The sequence below is a fragment of the Chaetodon auriga genome, chromosome 5 (genome assembly GCF_051107435.1).
Source record: "Chaetodon auriga isolate fChaAug3 chromosome 5, fChaAug3.hap1, whole genome shotgun sequence".
Classification (NCBI taxonomy): Eukaryota; Metazoa; Chordata; class Actinopteri; order Chaetodontiformes; family Chaetodontidae; genus Chaetodon; species Chaetodon auriga.
This window is the reverse complement of record NC_135078.1, coordinates 4,799,814-4,823,815: the sequence shown is the minus strand read 5'-3', so window position 1 is coordinate 4,823,815 and position 24,002 is coordinate 4,799,814. Positions and strand designations below refer to the sequence as shown.

General features: G+C 41.9%; 1 protein-coding gene across 2 annotated transcripts in view; it reads right to left on the bottom strand.

Annotated features, from left to right (window-relative positions):
• unc5db (unc-5 netrin receptor Db) overlaps nt 1-24,002 on the bottom strand; it is a 171,638-nt gene that overhangs the window by 61,934 nt on the left and 85,702 nt on the right. For both annotated transcript variants that reach the window (XM_076731369.1, XM_076731368.1), the window contains exons 3-4: nt 7,835-7,978; nt 6,328-6,431 (exon numbers count right to left, since the gene is read on the bottom strand). In XM_076731369.1, the coding sequence (XP_076587484.1) occupies nt 6,328-6,431; nt 7,835-7,978 (248 nt within the window). The remainder of the gene's footprint in view (nt 1-6,327; nt 6,432-7,834; nt 7,979-24,002) is intronic.

The following is a 24,002-nucleotide window of genomic DNA, read 5'->3' as shown; positions in this document are numbered from 1 at the left end:
TGACACTGCAGCCATCATGAAGACTTATGAGGAGAGCGATGATCAAGACCTTGCCAGCTGACATGTTTTTCCATGTGCCTGTGTGCCTCATCACCCCAATGGGTCCTGGGTCTAATGGTCATTTTATGTCAAGGTGACACAGTAGAAACAGTGTGCTTCAGCGTGAAAATCTGTCTGCTGAGTCATGCTTAGGTGTCACAATTTAGCATGGTCCCCTCCCCTTCGGGCAACTCTCAGCTGCCTGTGGCGAAGCCGGCGTGGGCGGCAGAACTTTTTAATTGCTGAGTATCTCATCAACGCAATTACATGGATTAAGCGTGTCTGTCAGGCTTACACTGGAGACAGGGGATGCCAGCGGGACCTGCTGAGCAGCATATCAGAAACCATACCGCCAAGCACGGAGCTAATCCACCCAACGACCCCCCCCCCCCCAACCAATCAGCAGCACATGTAAAGAAAGGCATGCTCATTGCCCACACACACACACAAACACACAAACAGATACCTGCAGATACTTTGAACTCAGCACGGCTGTGTGTTCATGTGAACGGCAAGCCAGACAGCAGCAGGTAGAGTCAGAGGGAGCTATCTGCGGCTTAGCTGTGCTCTCAGGCTCTGGAGGTTAATCAGAAAAGATACGGGGAGAACACAAAGTGGGCCTGCGTCACCCATCCGCCTCCCCTGTTGCTTCCCAAATGCCACCTCTCCTCCCCTCTGAGCAATGTGGCACTGCATTACTATTCCACCCCGATCTGTCTTATCTTAACGAAATAAATAGAGGGAGCTCCCGACTTCAGCCTGGGCTGTGGGGGTGGGCGGGGGGGGGGGGGGGTAATTGCTTATCTTAATAATGAAGCTCATCATCTGCTCTCTAGGAGTCTTTCTCTGACCTATGAGAAAATAACAGAGGCGCTCAGCAGCGGGATCGGAAAGTAGAAACAAGTGCACAGGAGGCAGGAGGTTGGACTGAGTTAAATGCTAACTTGTTTTGGAGTAGCATCGCAAATGTCTTTGTGAAGCTCAACAGAGAACAGCTTGTATCACAGTGCAGAAGCATTTAGCTGATTCCCTTTGTGCCGTAGCCTGGGCTGTCTACCTGAGATACTGTAGATCAAGGGGATTCATCTTGGATTAAAGGCTTTCATTCAGGGAAGTTGAAATTGGCTTCCAGTTTGGCTGTTCATTTCACACTTTCTCTCAGAGTAACCTCTCAAAAGAAACTCATTATACAGGCGTCTCATGGACTCCTTTCTCCCCGAGTTAAAAGATCTGCTCTGCATTCACACCCCCCGATATCTGTGAAGTAAAAGTGGGGGATTGGTTTCTGATCGGGAGCGCCGAAACGAAATTACAAATAAGCTTCTCTTATGTTCTATTAACCATAGGCAAATTACGGTCTCTGCTTTTTGGATACGATGTGTGAAGGCATTTTTGAAGCAAAACACTTGAGAATTTGCATTTTGAATTTGACACTCGCAGACAACACTCACACACCCGTGTCCTAAATTTGAATTAACAGGAAAACACCCACAAGTATTTCTCTGTTGATGAAGTGTTGAATGGATGTCTGAAGATATCGGGGCATTAAAGATGAAGCCTGACAAAGAAACCTTTTTTTCCACTGTCTGTACAATTGTGATATAGATGCTGACTTTTCAACCACATTCAAGTTTTAGGGAGGACAAACAAATCAGAAAGACCTCTCAATGTAGTCTTAGTCATACTCACATGATGAACTTATACACTTCTGATGTTGTCACCAGAAACTGAACATTATGAGCTTATGTTATGGCAGTGTTGCGTCAGATTGTCAGATTGTTCCATAGGACTAATACAAGAAAGAAAAGAATTAGAAGTGCAGAGTTTCTGTATTATAAATGCACTAACCTTGATAATTGTAGTGAGTTTCACTGATGGAAAAGTGACACTGCAGTAAAGTGAGACTTTGTGCTTATCAGAGCTTTGGGCTTAAAACACTGTTTGGTAAATGTGGAGATGATCTGATGACAGTGAAGTTTGAGCTAAAACAGAAACATTTATCAGACCAGCATTAAGGTTGTTTTGGTGGTTTATGAATATGAAGGACTTGATTGCACAACTTGGACTAATTTGTTATTAGCTGGAGAGATAACAGATAGTACGACATCTATCCTGAGTCGCTCTCAAAGTCGATGATGTCAGCATTTTTAAAACTGCAGCAAAGCTCAAAACATGTTTCCTTTTTTATTCTTCCTTTGTCTTGAATGCATCTTTGAGTGCGGCTCTGTTATTATAACCTCTGTCACTTCAGCCTCTGAAGATGCAGTCTTGTGCTTCCCATTGTTGAGGCACATGTGGTGCAGAAGTGATTTGGAGACCTGTGACTTGGCGATGCTGCAGAGAGACAGCTAAAGAGATGTAGAGATGACAGGGATGGCTGCCCAGAGGAGCAGGAAAAAGCAGCTTTTCCTGTCTTTTTCTTGGTCATCTAAAGCAACATACAACTCTCACAGTACAAACCTGTCAGTCATGCTGAGATGTCTTCCAGTGAGCCACATTTTTATCACTAGGTTATAGACTTTTACAGTGACCTCGACCCTGATGGCTTGTGGTGTTCTTCAAGGTGTGTATTATTGTCAAATTTAAAGACCTTTGAACAGAGTTGGCAAGGGGTTCTCACCAAGAGAGTGGAATGGGTTTGTTATACAGGGGGCTTTGTGATTAACTACTTTAAAAAAAAAAGTTAGGATAAAAAACTTTAATACATGTTAACTTTTGCTGTAATGAAGGAATATCTTTAATTGCACATACACAACATTTTCCATAACGCTGCCAAAAACTGTCTGATTATCGTTTTGCTCTGGTTCCTCAATTCTAGAGGCTCGATTTCAACGACTACTTAGCCAGCTGCTGATGTTAACATTTAAATGGAAAGAATAGCCAGAGGTTAAATTGTCAAATCCCACAGCAAAGGTGTGGTTTTGGTTTCAGAAGTGAGCAGGATGCAATGAAGGCTGGGGTTTTTGAACCAGATGAAAAAGAAAGAAAGAAATTAGGTTTGCAGAAAACACACACATTATAAAATGAGTCTTCATGCCTTTTCTAGGTCTAACAAAAGAATTAGAAATGCAGTCTGAGTTCCTGTATTATTCATGTACTAACCCTGAAAATTCAAGTTAGTTTCACTGATAGAAAAGTGAGACTGCGATAAGGCAGGAGTTACATTTCTAATCACAACCCCCACCAACACAAACCAAATGAAACAAAGCAAGCAAAGACTGAAACATAGTTTTAGTCACCAAACATCAGAACAACAACAGAAGTTTAGGGCTGACTCTAAATAGCCTGAGAGGCACAGCCCAGGCCACCAAAAGCTCAGAAGAACTTTAGCTCAACACAGCTGGGAGTGCTTGGTAATAAAGGGAACCAAAGTAAAAGCTGTGCAACGGTCTTATCAACTTTGATCTTGTCACATTTCGTGACATCACAGCTTTGGAGGCCAATCATGGTTCAGTTTGTAACTTACACAAGTGTGATGTGGATACCTGAAACGTTTAGCGAACATGCACTTTTCACTGGTAGTAGGCATCTTGTGTCTATCGGTTAAACTTGGTAAAACAAGTTATTATTCAAAGCAGTATCTTTATGTATCCTTAATCATGCCTGTTGGGGAAATGAGAGTTTGGACCATGGGAAATGGGACTTTTATTAGATATATTATAGAGAAAATGATTAATAGAGAAAATAGCTTGAAAGAAGATGAACTCATAATAATTGTTGGTTGCGGTACTAAAGCTTATATTGAAGAAATGTCTCTATCAAAGCTCAGTGTCAACTAGAGAAAAGCAAGTGCTGCTGATCTCATTTTCACTTTATGCCAATACTCACTCCAACAAAACCAAACTGAAAATGAAAGAAGCACCAGAAAAACACGGCAAATGTTGCATGAAACTTTAGGGTCTATTGGGACGAGTAACTGGATGGAAAGATTAATGTCAGGAATATATCTACTTCTCTTTTCTGGAAACATTCCTGCCAAGTGTCAGACTCTAGCTTGAATAAACTGTTGGAGTCATATGACACAAACTGATTCCATTGTGAATGACAGGGGACTCATTAGCTCACTCTGACACCCTTGCTGACGAGGGTGATTTCCAAACACACCCTTCAGAAGCAGTGTTTATGCTGCACTGCAAACCGCAGGCCCACATTCTGTTGGCCCTGCACTGTGTTTGGTACAGTGGCATCCATCCCACTGCTGCACTCTGAAACCTCACACCACCACACTCGCGGATGCCATCTCAATATTTCATGGACGAGGTGCGCTGATATCGACTGGACTGAGGATATCTGCCACGTGCTCTTTACATTATTCACTCCCATCTCTTGTGGGCAGGCTCATTTGTGTTGACAAAGGACTAGATGGTAGGATGTGATTCAGTCTGTACTGCTCAGATTCAACTATTTTTATCCCCACTGTGGACTCTGTGGCGCTGAAATGACATCACTCCTCCATTTCCATGTTGAATCATTTACAGCACAGGGTCGCAGGTTGACCTCTGCCGAAATCTACACACATGCATCACTGGACCAAATACTGGACGGAACATGACAGTTAGCATTCACAGAATGCTATGTTTGCCCCACAAGTTAGTCTTGCAGGTCTCACACTGTGAGACAGCGGGAGCTGCCATTTAAGTTGCCATCTGGTATGAGCTAAATGCTAAAAGCAATTGGAACAACAATTCACAATTAACTGCTCTTTAGCAGGTAAACACTGTTAAATGCTGCTGAGCTGGGCTGCTGTGGTCCTGCTAGGCAGCATGGTTGACCTCAACCTCAACCTGTGGCCATCTCCTCCCTGTCTGCAGCTATTGCCTCTCTGTGTTGAGCTCTTAGTACTTTTGTAGCTTCTCCCTGAATCTTTTGGTTTAGTTTCACTGCCACAATCCTGTTTGTAAAATCAGAAATCAGCCGAATACTTCTTTTATTGTGAAGAGGGGAATTCAATGTGTAAGCGGTGCTATTTTTCAATAAAACCAGGTCTAACCAACCAGATATGGACTTATTCTGCCCAGATAACATCAAAAATTACATCAATGAATAAAAGCAAAAACAAAAACATTGTTGATTCATTTTCATATCAATTGATTAATACAGCATTTTTTTTGTAATTATTTTTATTGCTTTTAGTTACTTGTACTTTTTTTTTTAACAACTTAGAATTTCAAATTTACATAAAAGTCTATCAGCTGAGACACATCGACCCATTCAGCTGGGTCCTCAATGCAGGTTTGACTCTTGTTCGATGGAATAGAGACCTGGTTCCAGAAACCTGGATAAACCCTTAACCTTTTTTTGAGAAACCTGAATATGCTACTTGGAGTACACCTACAGCAACTGGGATACTGTGGTATCTTTGCATCTGATCATTATGTCCACAAGTGGCAGTGTGATGCTGCAGTGTGATGTGGCATAAATGCGTCAGAATCTTGGCAGACAGAAACCCAACTATGTTCACTCTCAGCTGTGAAGGTACAGCAACCCAGCTGGTACCAAAATGACAGATTTTCTGAATGATGCCAAAGACAAACCTGTACTGACGCAGATGATCAGAGCCATGTAAACGGGGAGATGAATAATGTGGTTTGTCATGATCAGTGTGACATCATTCCATAAATGATCCACAGGAGGAAAAGACTGGAGAACAGCTGGGACACTGGTGTGCATGGACAGGAAGTCAAATAGCAACCAATATTCCAGTCTGGTGAAAAATACCTGGTATCTTTAGTTCTCATCAACATTCAGTAACAGCTGCTGATGGATAAAACTATGGAATCCAGCAGGAGAAAGAGTAACCCCCTTCCCCCTTAAATCATTCTCCAAAATTGTAATTGGACCATTCACTTTGTGGCCTGACCCACTTTAAGCCAGATGTTTCTCACAGTGTGGACTCACAAGACTCGCGAAGCTAATGGCACTATAAACTGAATTTGAGAAGAAAATCCCTGAGTATCTGCTGTCTGTATTTTAGTGATACATTATCCAGTGGTCTGGGGGAGATTTGATTTAAGTGTATGCTGTGAATCCTCTTCATCTCAGGTGTGCCTTCCTGGCTTTGGTACCAACACCTTCATTTCTAAATGTTTATGTGCGCTTATCGCTGGCATCCAACTCAACTGTATCAATCTCTTAAAGGTCAGAGAAAGCAGAGCTGAGGTGAAAATCTGAGCAGAGAATTTCTGTCGCAGAATAAGGACAACCACTCTCAGGCTGATCTTCTCTGCTCAGTGGGAGTATAAGCTTCTCCTCTTTCAGCAGAGGAGAAGCGGAGAGCGAAGGCCTTACCTCCGCCATAGGCACTCCCTCTGGGGGGCGGCAGTGCAAAACGATCATTCCGTTGATTGGCACCTCCTTCCCCTGGGGGTCCTGCTCAAAGTTTTTCCTCAGGTCTGTGTAGGGAGATAAGAGGCAGCTGTCAGGTGTCAAGTGTTACGGTCAGCCTGGCCTCAATCCTCTTCGGTGGCTAACATGCCGGCTTGCCCCCGGCTCTGCACACCATGACCTTCAAAACCCTCTACAACCCGTGGACGATAGAGAGGATCCCATGGCCCTGTGCTAGGTAATCTGTTGACAAGGTGGTTTGGAGGATACACTGGATGAAGTGCATGAGTATTGCTCTGATCATCCTGGGCATTCATGTGCATACAATAGTGACAGGGTCCATTCTGCCCATTTTTAAAACTGCCTTTGATAGGTTATTGCACTGCAGTTATTCACTGAAAACCTTTAAAATGTCAGCCTTTTTTCAAAGTGCGGCTGTGCCTTTGAAATTTCTACATGGGCTGTGAAAGGGTCTCATGTAGCCTAGGATCATGAGAGATTCCCTGCATATACGGGATCGAAATACAGGGAGGAAAACTTTATAACAGAGCCTCAAAACCTCAGTTCAGCTGACAGGTAGGTAAGTGCAAAGCAAGTGCAAACACAACGATATGCAAATCCAAGCAGATATAGATTTTGACATCACATCATCTTTGAACTCAATTTCTTACTTTCCTCAAAGGATAGGAAAAGGCATCTTTAGTATGTGAATTCTCTCAGTTTACTCCTCAGGGCCAACATCAAGTTAAAATACTAACTTCAACACAGAGGAGAACTCTTAGATAACCTATAACATCCTCTGGCAGCAGTATTGGATTTGGACAACACCAGCTGTGAATAGCTGATTGTGTCTAAACTTGATCAGACAGCACTGGTTTCTGGGAATTGACTATTTCACCACTGATAAATCTGATCCAGTCTCTGTTAAGATAATGTCAGCTCACACAGTTCGGTCCAAACCAAAGAAGATATGTAAACATTGTCCTTTTAGCTCCAGTCTGTTAGGGGTTAAAGTCACATGGACAGACCTTGTAAATCAGTTTTGGTGACCTGTCATTCTGCGTTACCATAATAACACTGAGACCTCCAGGGGAAAATAAAAAGCTTTTTCTCAGTGACTGACAGCTAGTCATGTTTTACTTCACTGCACTTGAAGTCTTTATGTTTTTATCTGTGTAAATTATCTTCATTGATTTTTTCCAATTATACTCAGCTCTGGTGGTCGCAATAAACAATGGGATACAAGCAGTAGTCGGGTCAATTTTTTTGTCATATACTATACGTCATTTAATCCAGGTCCATTTGATGTTTGCACCATAAATGAAAAACATGTGAGTTTGACTGGAAGAGGGTTGAAATCTGAGGTTCATTTTTTTCATCAACACCTAGTAAGGGTTGATTGAAAAGTCTTAAGTGATTCTTTGACAGTCAGTGAGGCCATAGACAAAGACTGAGTTGTTTCCATACTCACAGGCGATGCGGACTGTAGCCTTGCGACTCTTGGAGGTGCCCAGGTGGCTCCAGGCCACACAGAGACACCAGTAGTCCTCAGGGCCGTGGAAATCCTCCACCTGCTGACGGGACACGTTGATCATCACCTCGCGCACCTTCAGCCCTGGGACGACAGAGAAGGTAAGATAGTTAGAAGCTATAAACACAAAATATGCTAAATGCTCTGAGATCTGACGCAACCTGCTTTTGATTTGGTTAGTCTGGTTGGTTATCACATAACCTGGTGGTTCCAGAAAACATATTGAATTGAGGGTCAGGTAAGGGCCATTTTGCTGCGTAACCCTTCAACTGGGATAGAGTTTTATTATTGTCCTTCTCAATCATCAGCAATGCCCACTAGGAAGCAGTAAGAGACACACTTTTAACAAGCTAACTACCAATGAAATAAAGCTCTGAATTTAACTGCCACATTCATCAGGCTAATATTAGGATAAGGCAAAGCTGATTTTATTATGTCCTAACAGGTAAAGCAGAAAATGTAATATTGTAAGACACTATGGTGTGCATTAGATTCTTGTATTTGTGTTGTTGCTGCTCTTTGAGGCTGTACCTAGGCACATCAGTTCTTTGAGCTAAATGCTAACACATCGTAGTTTAGCATGCTAACATTTGAGACACTAAACACGAAATACAGCTGAGGCTGGTGGGACTTTCATTAGCTTTGCAAGTATTTGGTCATAAATCAAAGTGCTGGAGAGTCAGCAATGTTATTATAGTTTATACTGAGGACTGTCTGTAAAAATCTCATCCCAACTTGTCCAGTAGCCATTGAGATTATACAGTTTGGATAAAAGCGTGAGAGCAACCAATCGACAGATCAACATGCTGTCCTTAGTGCCAAGTCTTGAGTTGGGTTGGGCTTTCAAATTGGGCTCCACCAGTAAGGTTCATGAAGGTCAGGCCATGTTTTGGGCACATGCAGAACTACATGTAAAGGAGAATCTTGAAGTAGGAAAGCCATGCATTCTAAATTAGGATCCTTACGGACTATTTAATCAATACCTCAATACGTCTACAGGCTTGCATCAGTGATCAATGGGTTTTACAGGATTAGTTATGCATAAGTTCTTAGGGAAGGCTGACACACTTCCTAATTCAGTGCATTCTCCCCCTCACTGTTAAGCTCTGAGAGCATCGCTAAGGAAATTGGCAGAAACACAGTCCCTCGGGGGCCTCTACTGTATGTTTTGAGTGTTCAATGCAGCTAACAAGAGGAAAGCTAAATCAGCTGTAGCAGAATTAGCATTAATAATTTGGACTACACTTAACCACTTCAAAGAGCATGTGTAGGCTCGCTGTGCAAGCAACATGAGGACAATATACCATATTATGTAACACAAAAGGCATGTGAACACAGCACGCTACAAAATGCTCTTATTCTGCATTAAAGAAGGAGAAAATAAGAAACTCTCTATTTGAAAAATCCTCTTAGGCAACATGCTGCAAGCCCCCAGTAGGAAATGTTCGTCACCCTATAGTTTCAGATGGGTATACAGCACCCATTTTAATCTGAGTCATCGGCTTAGGGCCTGTCACATGTGCTTTCTCACTGCTCCTCAGAGCCTTTTGCAGCCTGCGGGCCTTATACCCACATCTGGATTAGAGGCAAGAGATGTGCAGTGTGCTGGGGACTGGAAAAGACCAATACCCAAACCCCTCCACCCCTGACTCTTCTGGCTCTTGTGCATCCACTCTCTCTTATAAATAACACTATAATCTGACACGCTCTTACTGAGGTCAAACAGCCTCATACTGCGGCTGCACAGCTTGTGAAACGCTGAGCAGGCTTCTGAGTGAATACCAATTAAAGCGGACTGAATGGCTACGGGACTAAGCCAATGGATCCATGCTGGTGTTCTTGGTAAAATTAAGAAATGGAGAAAATTTAGTAGCGGGCATTCTCCACTTTGTAAATGACAGCAGCAGGAAAATTGGGCTTCTTCCTTTTTGTCACACCAAACACGGCTGAGAAATTGTGAAATGCTGATACATATTGGCGGTTTGTCTCAATATGGTGCACTGCGGTGTGTTTAGTGACCAAGGTAGTTTGAATTGTGATTGACGGGCCTGGAGAAAAAAGCCCCGTTTAGAAAAGGAATAAACAAGGCAGCAGCTCTATGGCTGGTGCCTCCTAGTCACAGCCCCTGTAGAGAGTGAGACACAAGCATAATTCATAATTTCTCGAGCAGTGGCAGAGAGCTGGCAAGTGACAGTGTATGTGTGGGAAGAGAGACAGCGGAGAAAATAATGACTAATGACTTTCCATGATGACCTAAAAAGTGTGAGTCTGTGTTTTAGAAAAAGGAAGAAGAGAGGGATGACAGACAGACTGATCGAGAGGGAGAGAAAAGGCGCCAGTAAGCTTTCCCGACAGAGCGACACATTTCCTGGAGTCCAAACTGCCGTCGACAGGTGGTTTGCCGGAGAGACGGAGACGAGAGCTGCCACTGTGTCATCTGTCAGCCCTATTTGTTTATAGGGAGAACGCTGTTGACAGGGCTCATTAGAGTAAACCACTTGATCTCTTCTCCTCCCCAATCCCCTCCTCGCAGTTTCCTGAGTCACTTGATAAATCCATCCAAAAAGGCTGAATCACTCAGAGGGAGACTGGCAAGATGGCTGAAATAAGAAGTGAGTTTCTGGCTGTTTTGAGACCCAGAGAAGAGGAGAGTGTTGCTGCTGAAGGCTTTGCCATAGCCTCACTTATTAACTTGGATGTGGGTGACAAAAATTTCATTAAATCGTCGCAATTCTGGATCATTTCTGCCTTTCAGCTTACAACTTCATAGGTTCAAGTTGAGCAGAAAACTTTTGTCCCATGTCATCTTTCTCTCTCCCTGTCCACGAATTTCCTCTGGTTCTATTCTGTTAACCATCCAATAAAGGTAAGATGGGAATGGAGTGCTATCCCATAGATCAATATTAGGCTTTTTAGAAAATGGCAATATCTGCCCAATGTACTGGCAAACCCAAAATGAAGCTCCACTGGCTCTGAAGCAGAGGGAATTAGACTCTGTCACCCTCACTGGCTCTCACTGCACTGATGATGCTTCATTCAAATATCTGTTTGGATGTTATTAAAGTAAGATAAGGGTTTAGATTAATCCTTTGAACCCTCTCTTTCTGCTTGGTTTTTACTCATTTACAGTCTTGGAGTAAAATTACTACATCTTAGCTGGGGATGCCATAGATGCTTATTTTCAGGATGAGTTCAGCTGTTCAGACATGTCATCATTTGACATATAAGTGTTAGTAAATACATTCTACACTTTCATGAAAAAGGAAAAGTTTTTATGTCCCAAAGATACATACACAGCAACTATCCGTATGTCAACAGAGACAGGAGATTGTCAGTGTTTTAGGGATGTAAGAACTACAGTGATGGGACATGTCTATGTCTTAGCACTGTCAGAACGAGTTGAACTGAAATCCAAATTTTGATTGGGCCATTGGAATGACTGTTGCTTGCAAAACTCAAAAACAGAAGAACAGCTTTCTTTTCACTCAAATTCTTTTTTTCACATTGGCAAAAATGGCTACCGACACACTTCATATTTTGCTGACAAATCAATTGGAGGAGAAATGGAAGAAAAGCTACGGTAAAGTAGTTAATAGTTAAGGTGGAAAGGTAATCAAGGCAAGGCTTATGTCTGGTTACCATACGCCAAGCTGACGGAGTATTCTGACAGATTTTGTCCACATAACAAAAAGAGACATTTCCTCACCTGAAAAATGGCAGCATTGGTTGTTCGTTCACACACATAAAGTCACCTACATTTGAAACCCAACCTTGCTTGACATTTTCTTAACTTTCTTAACTTGGAGTTGCCTGTATTCAGCCAAACCTTAATAAAAGGCATGGCTGATGAGACAAAGCGCAACTGAGACAGTTTTAGAACATTAGTATGGGTCACACTGGAGGACACTGACTGACAAACACCATACTGTATGTCGTCATTGAGGTAAGATGACTTGTTGCACAACGGACCAGTGAAAGGGATGACAGACTTAAGAATCAATGTGCCTAAACGATGGTTCTAAATGAACTGGTTGATTGTGGGTCGAATCGTTCAGCAGTGGGCAGAAGGCACGAAACATCAGTGGGCACTCCGGGCATAAATTAATTTCAAATTCTGGTCACTGTCATTTCCTCTTGATGGTTTTGTATTTGTGCAATATTACTGTGTAGGGAGGACACAATAAAGACAAATTAAAAAAAAATAAATAAATAAACAACCCCCCCAAATTATATGCTATACAAGTAATAGAAATAATTTCTTGAATTATATAGATTTGTATTTTTTTTAGCAAATAACACATGAAAATTAATTTCACCCTTCCCTATTAGTTAGTTTATAAAAAAACAAACATAATTTGCTGCATTATAATATCACCTTGATAGAGACCTGATAGAGACCTTTTAATACATACTGATATGCAAAAAACTCAAACTACCATTTCTAATGTCAACAATGCACCTTTGAACTCAATACCCGTTTAACCTCCACAGAGAGCTCTGTCTTTTATTGCTTTCTCATTGATTAATGATCAGTATTAGCACCCTTTTTAGATGAACTCGAATAAAAAACACATAAGATTTTAGCAGTGTCTGTAGATCTGTCTCACAAGCTGCATGCAACCCTGACAATCCTAATCAAAAGGGTAAGGCAACTTGTGCACAGTGAGGGAAAATCTGGGGCAAAAACTCAGCAAATAACTTGCTTGTAAAGCTTAATTGCTGTGAGCACATAGTAATAACTCAAGGTGACTCATATGAGCCTTTTAACACTTTGATTAGCGCAGACCGTCTCCCGCCTGACAGAAAGAAAACACAGTGGTTTAGCCGTCTTTTACTAAATGAATCAAACTGAAATGAATCAAACTGAAACGATAAAAGTGAGGCCGACATATTACCCCAACCCAAGGTGAAAATTATACCCCTGGCTGAGGCTCATAATGCCACGTTGAATACATGTAAAAAAGCGGAGTCAACTAATGAATGAAAGCCCTGAATGTCACAGCTTTGCCTTGAAAATTATTCCAAAAAATACCATCTGTAACCAGTGTTCATTGGCCTGTTCACTGGATTCACAGCTTCAGCAACACAATGTGTACAGCAGGGTCCGTCATTATCATCATCCTGGTGCCATTTCATGATTATATTCTCATGAGCTTATGTATTTAAATGAACATGGTTGGTGAGGAATTTGAAGGGTTTAGTGAAGAGGTTTGCCGCCACCTTCAGCTGTTAGCCTCCATGTCTTGGAATCAAGGTGTGAAATTGCTGTTAACCTCCAGGCAACTGCAAGTAAATTATGACGGTGGCTGTTGAGTTAGTGGGTTTGACATGTACCCACCATCGATCAGAGCCTCTTTTCTACTCAATAAACCTCTCTGGCTGGTTTACAAAAAAAAAAAAACAGTCTGAAAGGAACAGATGCAATTCGTTGATTCATCTTCCACTGTGGCCAACTGTGGTCGTATCAGTGAGTGAATTTATGACAAATATGCAAAATATGTGCTCATATAGTCACTTTGAGAGGACTCCCCCCAATGTGGCAGCCAGGTAAAGAATGGGCACCCCTTCACATCGCCCAGCAAATCACACTCTGTGTGTATAATGCTCACGGTGTTCTTATCAGCATGTTTTCCTGTTATCTCCTTTTTGATGCCATTCAGGAGCTCTGCAGATCCCATTACTGATGCACAGAACACTAAACGAACAGGTGCTCGTATCTCCACTGGTTGTGATGGTCTGCTGCACTTGTGCCTGCATGCTAATAAAGCTAATCGAACTGAAATCACAACCGCTTTATTTATCAAGAGCTCAACGTGCTGCCACAGGTTGTGTTTCTGTAGACGTGTTCTCATCTATGAAATTCGGTACATATGCTGCATCCAGTTCATTGTGAATAACCTGCACATGTACTCTCTTTATCAGCGGCACTCGAATTGCATTAACTCATTCACTATTACCTTATCTACAAAATTCAACATGTCGAGGTCAGATTTTGGGCCAGTCATTTAATAATGAATTGAATTAAATTCATGTCAGAAAACATAAGGGTTTGGACGGGGTTATTTTGAAAGCAGCTGGGCAGCAGTCATGTCTGCAAAGGGAAGCTGAACTGCAGAATGAAAGCAGTCAAACAGCTAATTGCAATGTTTTGCTATGTAAGTGTGTCAAGTGGTGGCAGCCGCACAACTAATTACAGCACCTTTTTTTTCCACTGCCTTTTACCTCAGTTGTGACCCACTGAACCTTGATTTATTTTTAAAGGAAACTAAATTTTAAAAAAAGTCAGCTCTTAAGTACATTCACAGGACCCCACACTAACTGTGTAATTTAAAAAAGTGATTTGCTGTTGAATGAATAGGATACTGTTAACAACGTGAAAAAATGAACATAATTTTTTTTTTTTTTTTCAGACACCTCTCCTAACCTTATCTCTTGACAGTATGTTGTTTAAAGCTGAGAACAAGTACATTTCCTACAATGTCAGCTCAGTGTGCATCTCGCAAAACGAACACGGCACAAAAACACATTTCAATATATGTATAAAGGCGACATTTTAAACAAACTCTTCATCCTCTGCCCACCGCCCAACATAAACATACCCACCCACAGATACCCAAAGAGAGAGAGAGACAGATAGACAGACAGATGGAGGCACTGGCCAGCTGTAGTCCTGAGAGAACAGGTAGGTCTTCAGTTTGCCTTTAAAAGACCAGATCTAAAGAGTAATATGTTGAGTTTTTTTTTTTGTCCCAGTGAGTACTCTGGCTGCAGTACTGTGAATGACCTGGAGACGTCCCAGTTTTTTTGGGAAGTCCTGCAGGAAGGGCACTACAGTAATCTAGCCTAGAAGAGATGAATGCATGAACCAGTTTTTGAGCATCTAACTGAGATGAGATTAATTTAACTTTGTAATAATTTAGGTGGGAAAGTGTCGTCCTAGTTATACTTGGAATGTGCCTTGTGACATTGAGCTCCATATCCAAGATAACACCTAGATTTCTAACCTGCTCAATGGATTTCAGAGAGAGCAAGATCAGTTTGGAGCCTATCTCCCAACACTTGAACAAACCTGAAGCCTAACTGAGACATACAAAGACCGGATAAACTACACATACAGATTGTTTCCAACAAGTTGCACTGAATTTTTTAGTCTTTAACAGTCAGGAGAGAGCATAAACCTTAAATACACCAGACAACCCACTGAACCACTGGAGCTCTGGAGGTAGACAACTCAGCAAATCCAACAAGGAATCCAACTGTCACATATTCTTGTACCAAAACAAACATGGCCTGCAAACAGCATCTCACACTGTTTATATGCAGCAAGATTTGTGTTGGAAAGGCCAAAAAGATGGAGAGGCGTGTAGGAGTGCACAGCCTACAGAGCCTGAGGAACTGGAGGTGAGTGCACTTCAGGTGAAGCTGTTTATTCACCAGTACATCTCCCTCAGGTGACACACAAGTGACGTCATCCGACGCCAGTCGCAAATATTGAACATTTTAAAAACTTGATATGAAAACAACTGGAGTGACTGGATCTGAAGACTTTAGATTTGTATCTTTAAAGACGTGTTGTGGTTTCTAAGGTGATGCTTCTGAATTTTTGTTAGCACCCAATGATTTTCCAAAGCATTTCTTTTTCCACATTATCTATTAATTACTTCATCAGGAAGTTGCTTTCAAAATATAATATAGTACATATCACAACTTACCCTCATTACAAAGTAATAAGTTACTTGATTATATTACTGTGTGTGTAAGTACTGCATTACTGATTACACGACTTTTGCGTTACTTTCATCTGAACAGCTGCAGAAGTACAACTAGCATTCTATTTGCTAGATATTAAAGTTACACTATGGTTTGTAATAATAACACTATCACTACTACAGTATTTAGAAGCATAATCTGGGCTCTGTGGCCATGTTAGTGTACTTCATGATTGGTTTTGACAGGAATTTTGCTGACAAGCTTTATCAGATATGTTTTTCCTGCTTGCATGATTCACGCAGCAGATACACTCTCGGCAGCTCTGTCCACACCATGCAGACTCGTCTTTCAGCTGTGTCTCTTGGGTGTAACTATGACCTGAAGCATTTATTTACGCTTCAAGTCGATTTTTCCAACAATACACGCAGAGATGAGAGCTTGATGCCCTATAAAAAGGCAAATACATTTATCTACATTTTGCAACCAGTGTGGAGTGTGTGCGCGCGCACACACACACACACACACACACACACACACACACACACACACACACACACAAGGGGGTTTTCATCACTTGTGGAGACATTACATAGACTTACATTCATTTCCTGGAGACTTACCCTACCCATAACCACTTTTTGCCTATTCCTAACCTTAAACCTAACCTAACCTTACATAACGCATAACTCTATCCTCAGTCTTTACCCTAAAATGTAATGATTTATCTTGTAGCGACCTGTATTTTGTCCCCACATGTGACTGTGAGTCCCCACATGTGATTGTGTAAACAGATTTTTGCCCCCACAACGTAAGTAATACATTAGCACACACACACACACACACACACACACACACACACACACACACACACACACACAACTCTTTTGCACCAAATTTGCTGAAAGCTGGAGCCTACATTTCCCATCATGCCGTGCTGGACCGACTAGTTTGTTAAGTTTGTTGTTTGTTGTTCGAAAAAGAAAATCTTACTTTGTAACAGTGTTTGTCCAATAGTGTTTTTAATGTGTGTGTTCAGAATTTGTTGGTTTATGTTGATAATTCATTTTGTTGTGGTTGTTAGTCTGAACCATTATAGGGATGATGTTACGTTACTTGACCTCTGCTGCATTTAACAGGAGGTGACAGCCACTGAAAGCTTAATAACTGGTTAGAATAATATTACTGAAGTTTTATTAGAAAGCTGTTCTGTTACTTGCAGAAAGATAAGATATTACAGCGTCTCTGTACTTCATCACATGCATATTAAATCACAGGAAACAACAATGTCTATCAAGAAACTAAGGGGGTGCAGAGGAGAAGGAAATGCACTAATTCTTTTTTTCCAGTATGGGTCCTATTGACGCTGGTGTTGGATACTCAAAGCATGACTTCGTTTTGGTAATGCTTAAGTACTGCCGAGCCCACCCACACTCTCCACAGAACGGCCCCGCTGTGCTGCCTTTTCAAAATCAGTAAAATCAGTACGGAAGCTCTTTATCTAATGCTAAAAACCAACAGGACAGTTTTCTAAATTATGATTCTGGAACAGCTTTTTTATCAAAGACTGAATCCAAGGAAAAAACGTCCATGTTCATGCATTTTTACTGCGTGCACTTCATCAGCGGAAGATATCTTGATACTGAGAGGTCTATCTGACAAAGGCTAATAATAGCCAATAATCATTCTGTTTTATCTGTCTTGCCCATGTGCTTGCCTGCTTCCCCGTGTGCCACCCACATGCTGTAAGAGCCACAGCAGACTTGTTAAACTAAAACAGACGACACTACACTTTAGATTTCAGAGCAGCATTAGCACATTAGTGTCATCCTGCATCAGGGTCTCATTATGTCCGCTCTAGCTCGCCAAGCAAGGCTGATCCACACCAGGACTGAACGCTGACAGGAGAGTCTTGCAGGTGCTGTTCTGAAAACTCTCCCTGCTGTTCAGTAACCAAAACACTTAAAAGTACTGAGGCTTTGTTCAAAATGAATCCCCAGATTAGCCACCATTTCACTCTGCCCACATTCATAATGCATACCAGCAAAACTGGCCCGCACACGGAGCCCAGGCACACAGAACACACACACACACACACACACGCATAGAGTCGAGTCATCAGAGTCTATTTCGCCTATATTTTTGGGAAAGGATATTTGATAGCGTATCATTTTTTTAATTCCTCCTAGAAAAGAAAAACTTTTCTCTCCCAACCTCCCATTAGGCCCTGTGCCCACTTCTTAGAAGTGTAACCAGAGACAGTCCCAACCCACAGCTGTGTCTCCTTGAAATGATACCCAATTTCAAGCCTGCAAAACGTGAAATCATGCCTGACCAACCCAAACATACCACTAACAACTGATCCTGCAGTGTTACGAGACGGCGAGAACAGAAGTGACGCTGTACAGTGATGGTGGGAAACAGCAGCAATTAGAACTACAGTGGCTGATAAACAAAGAACAAGGAAAAGTTGTTTTGTATTCCTCTATCTGTGTCTGGGTGGGGAGCTACATGCAGATTGATACATCCGAGTCAGCCCACTCAAGTGAAAAGCCATCACTAACTTCAGTGGTTTCTCTGTAACTGGATTCAGCAGCGGTGCTTGCAGGGAGTGGGGGGAGAGAGGTGGTGTTTAGTTTGCCCGTATTAGCTTCATTTTCTCTGCAAGTGCAAGTCATTTTGTCGCTACACTGTGGTGCAGCGCTGCCGATTGATCAGAGAGGAAAACAGTGAACTGAGAGCATCAGCATTCTCGGTTCGATTCCAGTCAGGGACTTTTGTTGTATGTAGTCCCTTCACCGTCCTCCCCGAACATCAACAATCAAACGCGAAAAGAAAAGTCAGCCTTCCAGTTCTGAATTTTCTCCTAGCGATATCATGCAGCACTGAGCAGCTCCTGAAGTCGTTCTGCATCTTCGCTTGCTCAGGTAAGTGTCACCAAGCACCTTCCCAAGGGTCAAAATTGGATATAAAAGCACTAGTGCATGCATCGATACTCCTGTGACGGCTCAGGTATTAAAGTTGAACCTGCTGACTCATCAGCAGCGACAAAGGGCTCCTTTCTCACTCGTAAAAAAAAGAAAAAAGAAAAAAATCAAACCTTTACAGCCTAGTCCTCAGCCCTGGCAGCAAACATGCGGCAAGGCTAAATAAAATCATCTCTAGGAAAACGAGAAGTTATAACCCTCTCTTTTACCCCCAGGAGTAGATAGCGGTGGTAGGAGGGTGTGCGTATATGTGTGTGTGAGGTGCATTGTCCGGGCCACATTCGGTTAACAACCCCATTAACTGGCTCACAAAGCAACCCCGTGGCAACGATAACATCAATCCTGGCTTTAGAGGCCATTATGTTTCAGCCCGAGATATACACGCCGCGCTGGAAAAGTCAGCAGAGTAGCTAAAAGGGTGGTAAGGTGTCACCGCCCGTTTGCCAAGCTCAACCCTCCATCCACCCCGCAACCCTGTCCCCGTCCCCATCGCCATGTGCACGCACACACACACCGACAGCACTCCAGTAAGCCCCCCTGGGCTGCTTGGCAGCGGAGGCCATTTATCTGCTTTAGTCAGACCTTTTGCGGTCCACATGCACAGACACACACACACACACACACACACACACACCACTAACTACACATATACTATGCATACACAGTGTAACCACAGTATAAAGATACATACAGTATGTGCACCAACACACATGCATTAATTAATGTACACACACAAACACTCACACATCCTCCTATCAAATCACACACAGACACAATATAAACACCTTTACACACACTCTGTCTCATTATGTACAATGTGTACATGCAATAACAATACAGGCAGTACAAACAACATATTATACACATACAGTACCCAGATGGCTGAACTGCACACATAATGCATATCCGATGAAAACACAAATGACAATATGTACACAAAGATAAACACTACCCACATCTCCACACACACCCAAATACCACCCACCCACCCCACCCCACACACACACTCACAACACACACCTTCTGCAGTGTATGAAGGCGAGAGCTTTGTCTGCTCGCTGCTCACCGATGATAACATTCACACTCCACAGATGCTGGAAAGAAAGGTCGATGACCCCCCCGCCTTCACTTTCCGTCTGCTCCATGGATTACTATTGAACACTGGGATTCTATATGGAAACATGTTTGTGTGCAACTTCAAGTGCTTAATAGCCAGATTCCTCCAAGGGAGGCTTAACTGCCTCAATTAAAATCACATAAAGGAGAATGTGCGAGTCCTAACAGCATAAACACGTCTCCTCTTTTAGAACAAACAAGGATAAAGAGTTTCCCCCTGACAGAGTCAGGTGGATGCTGATTTTCTCTCACACTCCCAGGTTGGAGGCAGTAATCACGATTAGGGAAGCGCCAAGAGAGGCTGCGCAGATGAGTGACGGCTACCCCGACTGTCCCGGACATATGGGTGGGAGGGGACCAGTTTATACCCAGTACCCAGGGGATCAGTCAGCTCTCCCAGCGGGCGCCCTGTGGAGCATCTCCAAAATTTGGTGAGACAGGGAGATTTTCATGGCAACTGTGTGAGGAAGTGCTGCGCGCTTTGGAAATAGGACGGAGTTTACTTCAGGGAATGGAGCTGAGAAAAACCCACCTACACTAAGTTTATCTCCTGAGGCTGACTTCAATCTTAATCATGTGGAATTCTTGGTTTGCATTACAGTGAGAAGCACTGAAGTTTGTGGAGATATTTTAAGGATTCATTTCTTTTTATCTTACTGTATGTTGATCAGATGTCCTGATTTTTACATTCTATTAAACCTGATTAAGCTGTTTCCATAATAGAGGTTGATTTTGTACCAACATTCTGTGTTGTAAGGATTCACTAGTGACATACCCACAGTGGGTTGTCATGTGACAGTGTGGGCTCCATGGACCACGTTTTTTAGCTCATTGTTTTGGTTTTACCAGTGTCTTACTCTTGGTTCAGTCTCACCACTACCATCAACTTGCTGGCTAGGAGAAGCAGACAGGTGTCTGCTCGGTGGTGGTGTTTTTAGCCAAAAGCTCCGCTGTACACCGGCACTAATAAGCAGACACACATTAGAGACTAGTTAGAGACTAGCTGGTGAACATAGAGCAATTAGCCATTTGGAGTTTTGCTCTGGTGAGTGGGTTCTGGGTTAGCCAGCCATGTAAGCAAACAACATGTTTCTGTTTTTGTTTTTTTTTCCCCAACAATCTGTGACTTTATGCCACATATTCCTTTGAAACTGTAATCTTGGAGACCAGTATGAAAGAAGTGCCCCAGAGTGTGCGGTAACGATCTTCTGTTCCACAGACATTTTTCACCACAACATCAATATTTTTTTTATTATTTAATATATTTTCAGTATTTTTCACCATGAAACTTCCAAGGGACTTTTGTCCTGATTTGCATAAGGTCAAGCTTACTTTTAACATCTGTCTTTTGTATCGTAGCTTGGTCTATCCTACATTGCCTGGTAAACCACAAACAGATTGACTAGCTCCTTTTAAAATAAATGGGTGCCAAGCAAGTATCCTCCTTGCAGTGTAAATCCATAAAGTGTGGCAAAAACCTCCTTCACATTCAGTCTGAATGTTCCACTGTTCATGTTCAAAAGGTGTGTACAGATTTTTTTTTTTTTTTTTGTAGCCTATACCAGTAAGTGAAGATTGAACCTGCACATATGCTGTATGTTCTCCTGCAGACTTTCATTCTTGTCATCATCACACTTGAACTCCCCACTGTTTGACAGACTAATGAAATTCTTTGGCTGCAGCTCTTTATGGCAGGGTGAAGCAGATTCCATTACAGACTTTACAGACTGACACCCCAAACATTGTTGAGTCAAATCCTAATCCCATATTGGTCTCAGCCTTGGTAATATTCTTTTCATATAGCTCCCCTCATATTTCTCTTGCTCTCATGTCTCAGATAGGTACAGTATCAGCAGAGTTATTAGTAGAGTAGAAGGAATGAAAGACAGCTGTAAAAATTAGACAGCTGTACCAACTTCTCCAAGCTCCAATAGCTGGATTCACTTGACTAACACTGTGTCAAAACAGCCCTCTAATGAAGTGACTGGCATCATACACATCCTAAGTACTCTGAATATGATTTTAATGAAAGCACCTGTCACTGTTTAATTCAACTGCAAAGCACTTTAGATATGATTTAGAAACTGCTAAAAAGTCAGACACTTTTCAAATGTAAAAAGACATCAACCGGGAAGTCTTTTGAAAGTTGAGCAGGTTGTGCTGTTCCTCAAAAAGGCCTCATTTTTTCTACATTTTATGCAGTGTGAAAACAGAAAAGGAGATGTGATTTGTTTTTTAAATAACACACATTAATTCACCTTTATGTTGATATTGATAATCATGCTTTTCTACTGTACATAATCAAATAAAACCCCTTAATTACATACATTTATGATGCAGCTTTATCCAGTTAATCTCTGTCCTCATGCTCTTAGTGTTTCATATGAATGTGAAACATAAATACATTAATGAAAACTTGAAGCTACATAGCTGTTTTTGAACGCTGATGGAGAACATAAAGAGGAACTTTGCTCTGAACCAGAACATCGATATAATTGAAAATTATTATCTCAACTGCGTAAAACACGAAGTAGTTCAGGTCTGCTTTCACATTAATGTGAAAATAAAAGTTATTGATTTGTAGAAGTCTGAAACAACAAAATCTGTTGCAGAAAAATACTATAATACAATCCTTAGAAATAAATTGTTCAGTTGATGAAGAGATGTGATTAAACATTACTGTATAATACCGCACCAGCTGATGGGCAAATACACATAGGGGAGAATGAACATGCTGTGCCATGCTCGACCCCTCAATAAGATCAGGAGCACAATATAAGGAAAGAACTGTTAGAGTCTGTGTTATGATGATTTGGTCTGTGCTGGTTGTTTGTGTTTTTTTTTTTTTTTTTCCGTGTCTGCAGTGGAGGTGTGGCCTGGCGGTGCGACGAGCAGACGGCGCACCTGAGGCTGATCTCCACTGACTGTCTCATGTTTTAAGCAGCGTGCCAGAGTCGACACGCTGCCAGATTGTCAGAGCAACTTGCCGAGACTTTCCAGCCCTTTGTTCCTGTGACCATAGCTTCCTTGTTATCTATCTCGTTGTCCTAGTCGCCTGCGTGCGGATCTTGTCTTTGTTATTTGATTGTTATAGTATTGAGTCCTAGGTTTGGTTTCATCTGTAGTCGTGTGTTTTTCGTCCTACCCGCTCGCCACGGTGTAGTGAATGTTTTGTTTTCTTGGGCTGATTTTGTGTTCTCATGTTATTCGGGGTTTTGTAGTGTTTTGACTTATTTTGTTATAGTTAAATAAACCATTTGTTTAAATGGTTCTCTTGGTTGTCTTGCTGATTATCTGCCTCTTGGGTCCTGCTAAAAACACATTGATTTACAAATCATATCAAGAACAAAGGTTTTATTTGATATTGTACTTTAGCGGTACAATGTTCCAAAACAAATCTTCCTCTGACTTTTCCTCTCACACCACATCTGTGACAATGTGGTGATCATATTTTACAGATATTTTATAATGCTGCGAGCATATTCAAATGGCTGTACAGTGCAGTGATTTTTTTATTATGATTTCTAATAATATATATATGGTCTCCACAGATATAAAACGTTAAGCTTCAAGCCTGTATAGACCCTGGAAATTGAAATTTTATCAGCTTTTGTATTTCAGCACGCCTTAGTTAGCATGAAAATAGGTGAATGAAACCTTTTAATAACGAGAAGGCATTTACTAGAGACTTCATCAGGATATTCTCATAATTGCATTGAGCTGCATCAAGTATTGCTATGCATGTAGTCCATGAGAATAAAGGAAATTATCTTGATTATTATTTCGGTCCTCCGCCCTTTCTGCACATCTCATCCTAGTCATCTGTCTGCATTGTTAAGCTGTTATAATATGTCTAACAGATCTGATGAGAACTTTATCACTGGGGAAGAGTCCAACTATAAACCTTCTGCGCTTCAACGCTGGAGTCGTCAGTAAAGGGTTGAAATTCAGTTTAATGTGCAAGGTTGGTGAGACCATCATCCACCCTGCTCCATCATTTAACGGCCATGTAAGTGCATCAGAGGTAGTAAGTGATGAAGGGTCTTTGGGGTCCCTGTTTCCTCTCCACCTGTCTCATCTACATCTACATCACCTCTGCGTTTCCCAGAATGCCTTTCAACAAGTGGTGCGAGCCTTGCCTTCAATCTCAGAGCAGTTTGTGAGCAAATAAATATACTGGTGCTCACAGCCCAACCACTGTGAACACTGGGGTGTGTCTGCAACCTGGCCCTTGCTCAAAATGTCAATTGCCTTGTAGCTGCATTGCATTCTGGTCCAGTGGGGCTACTGTGGCTGAA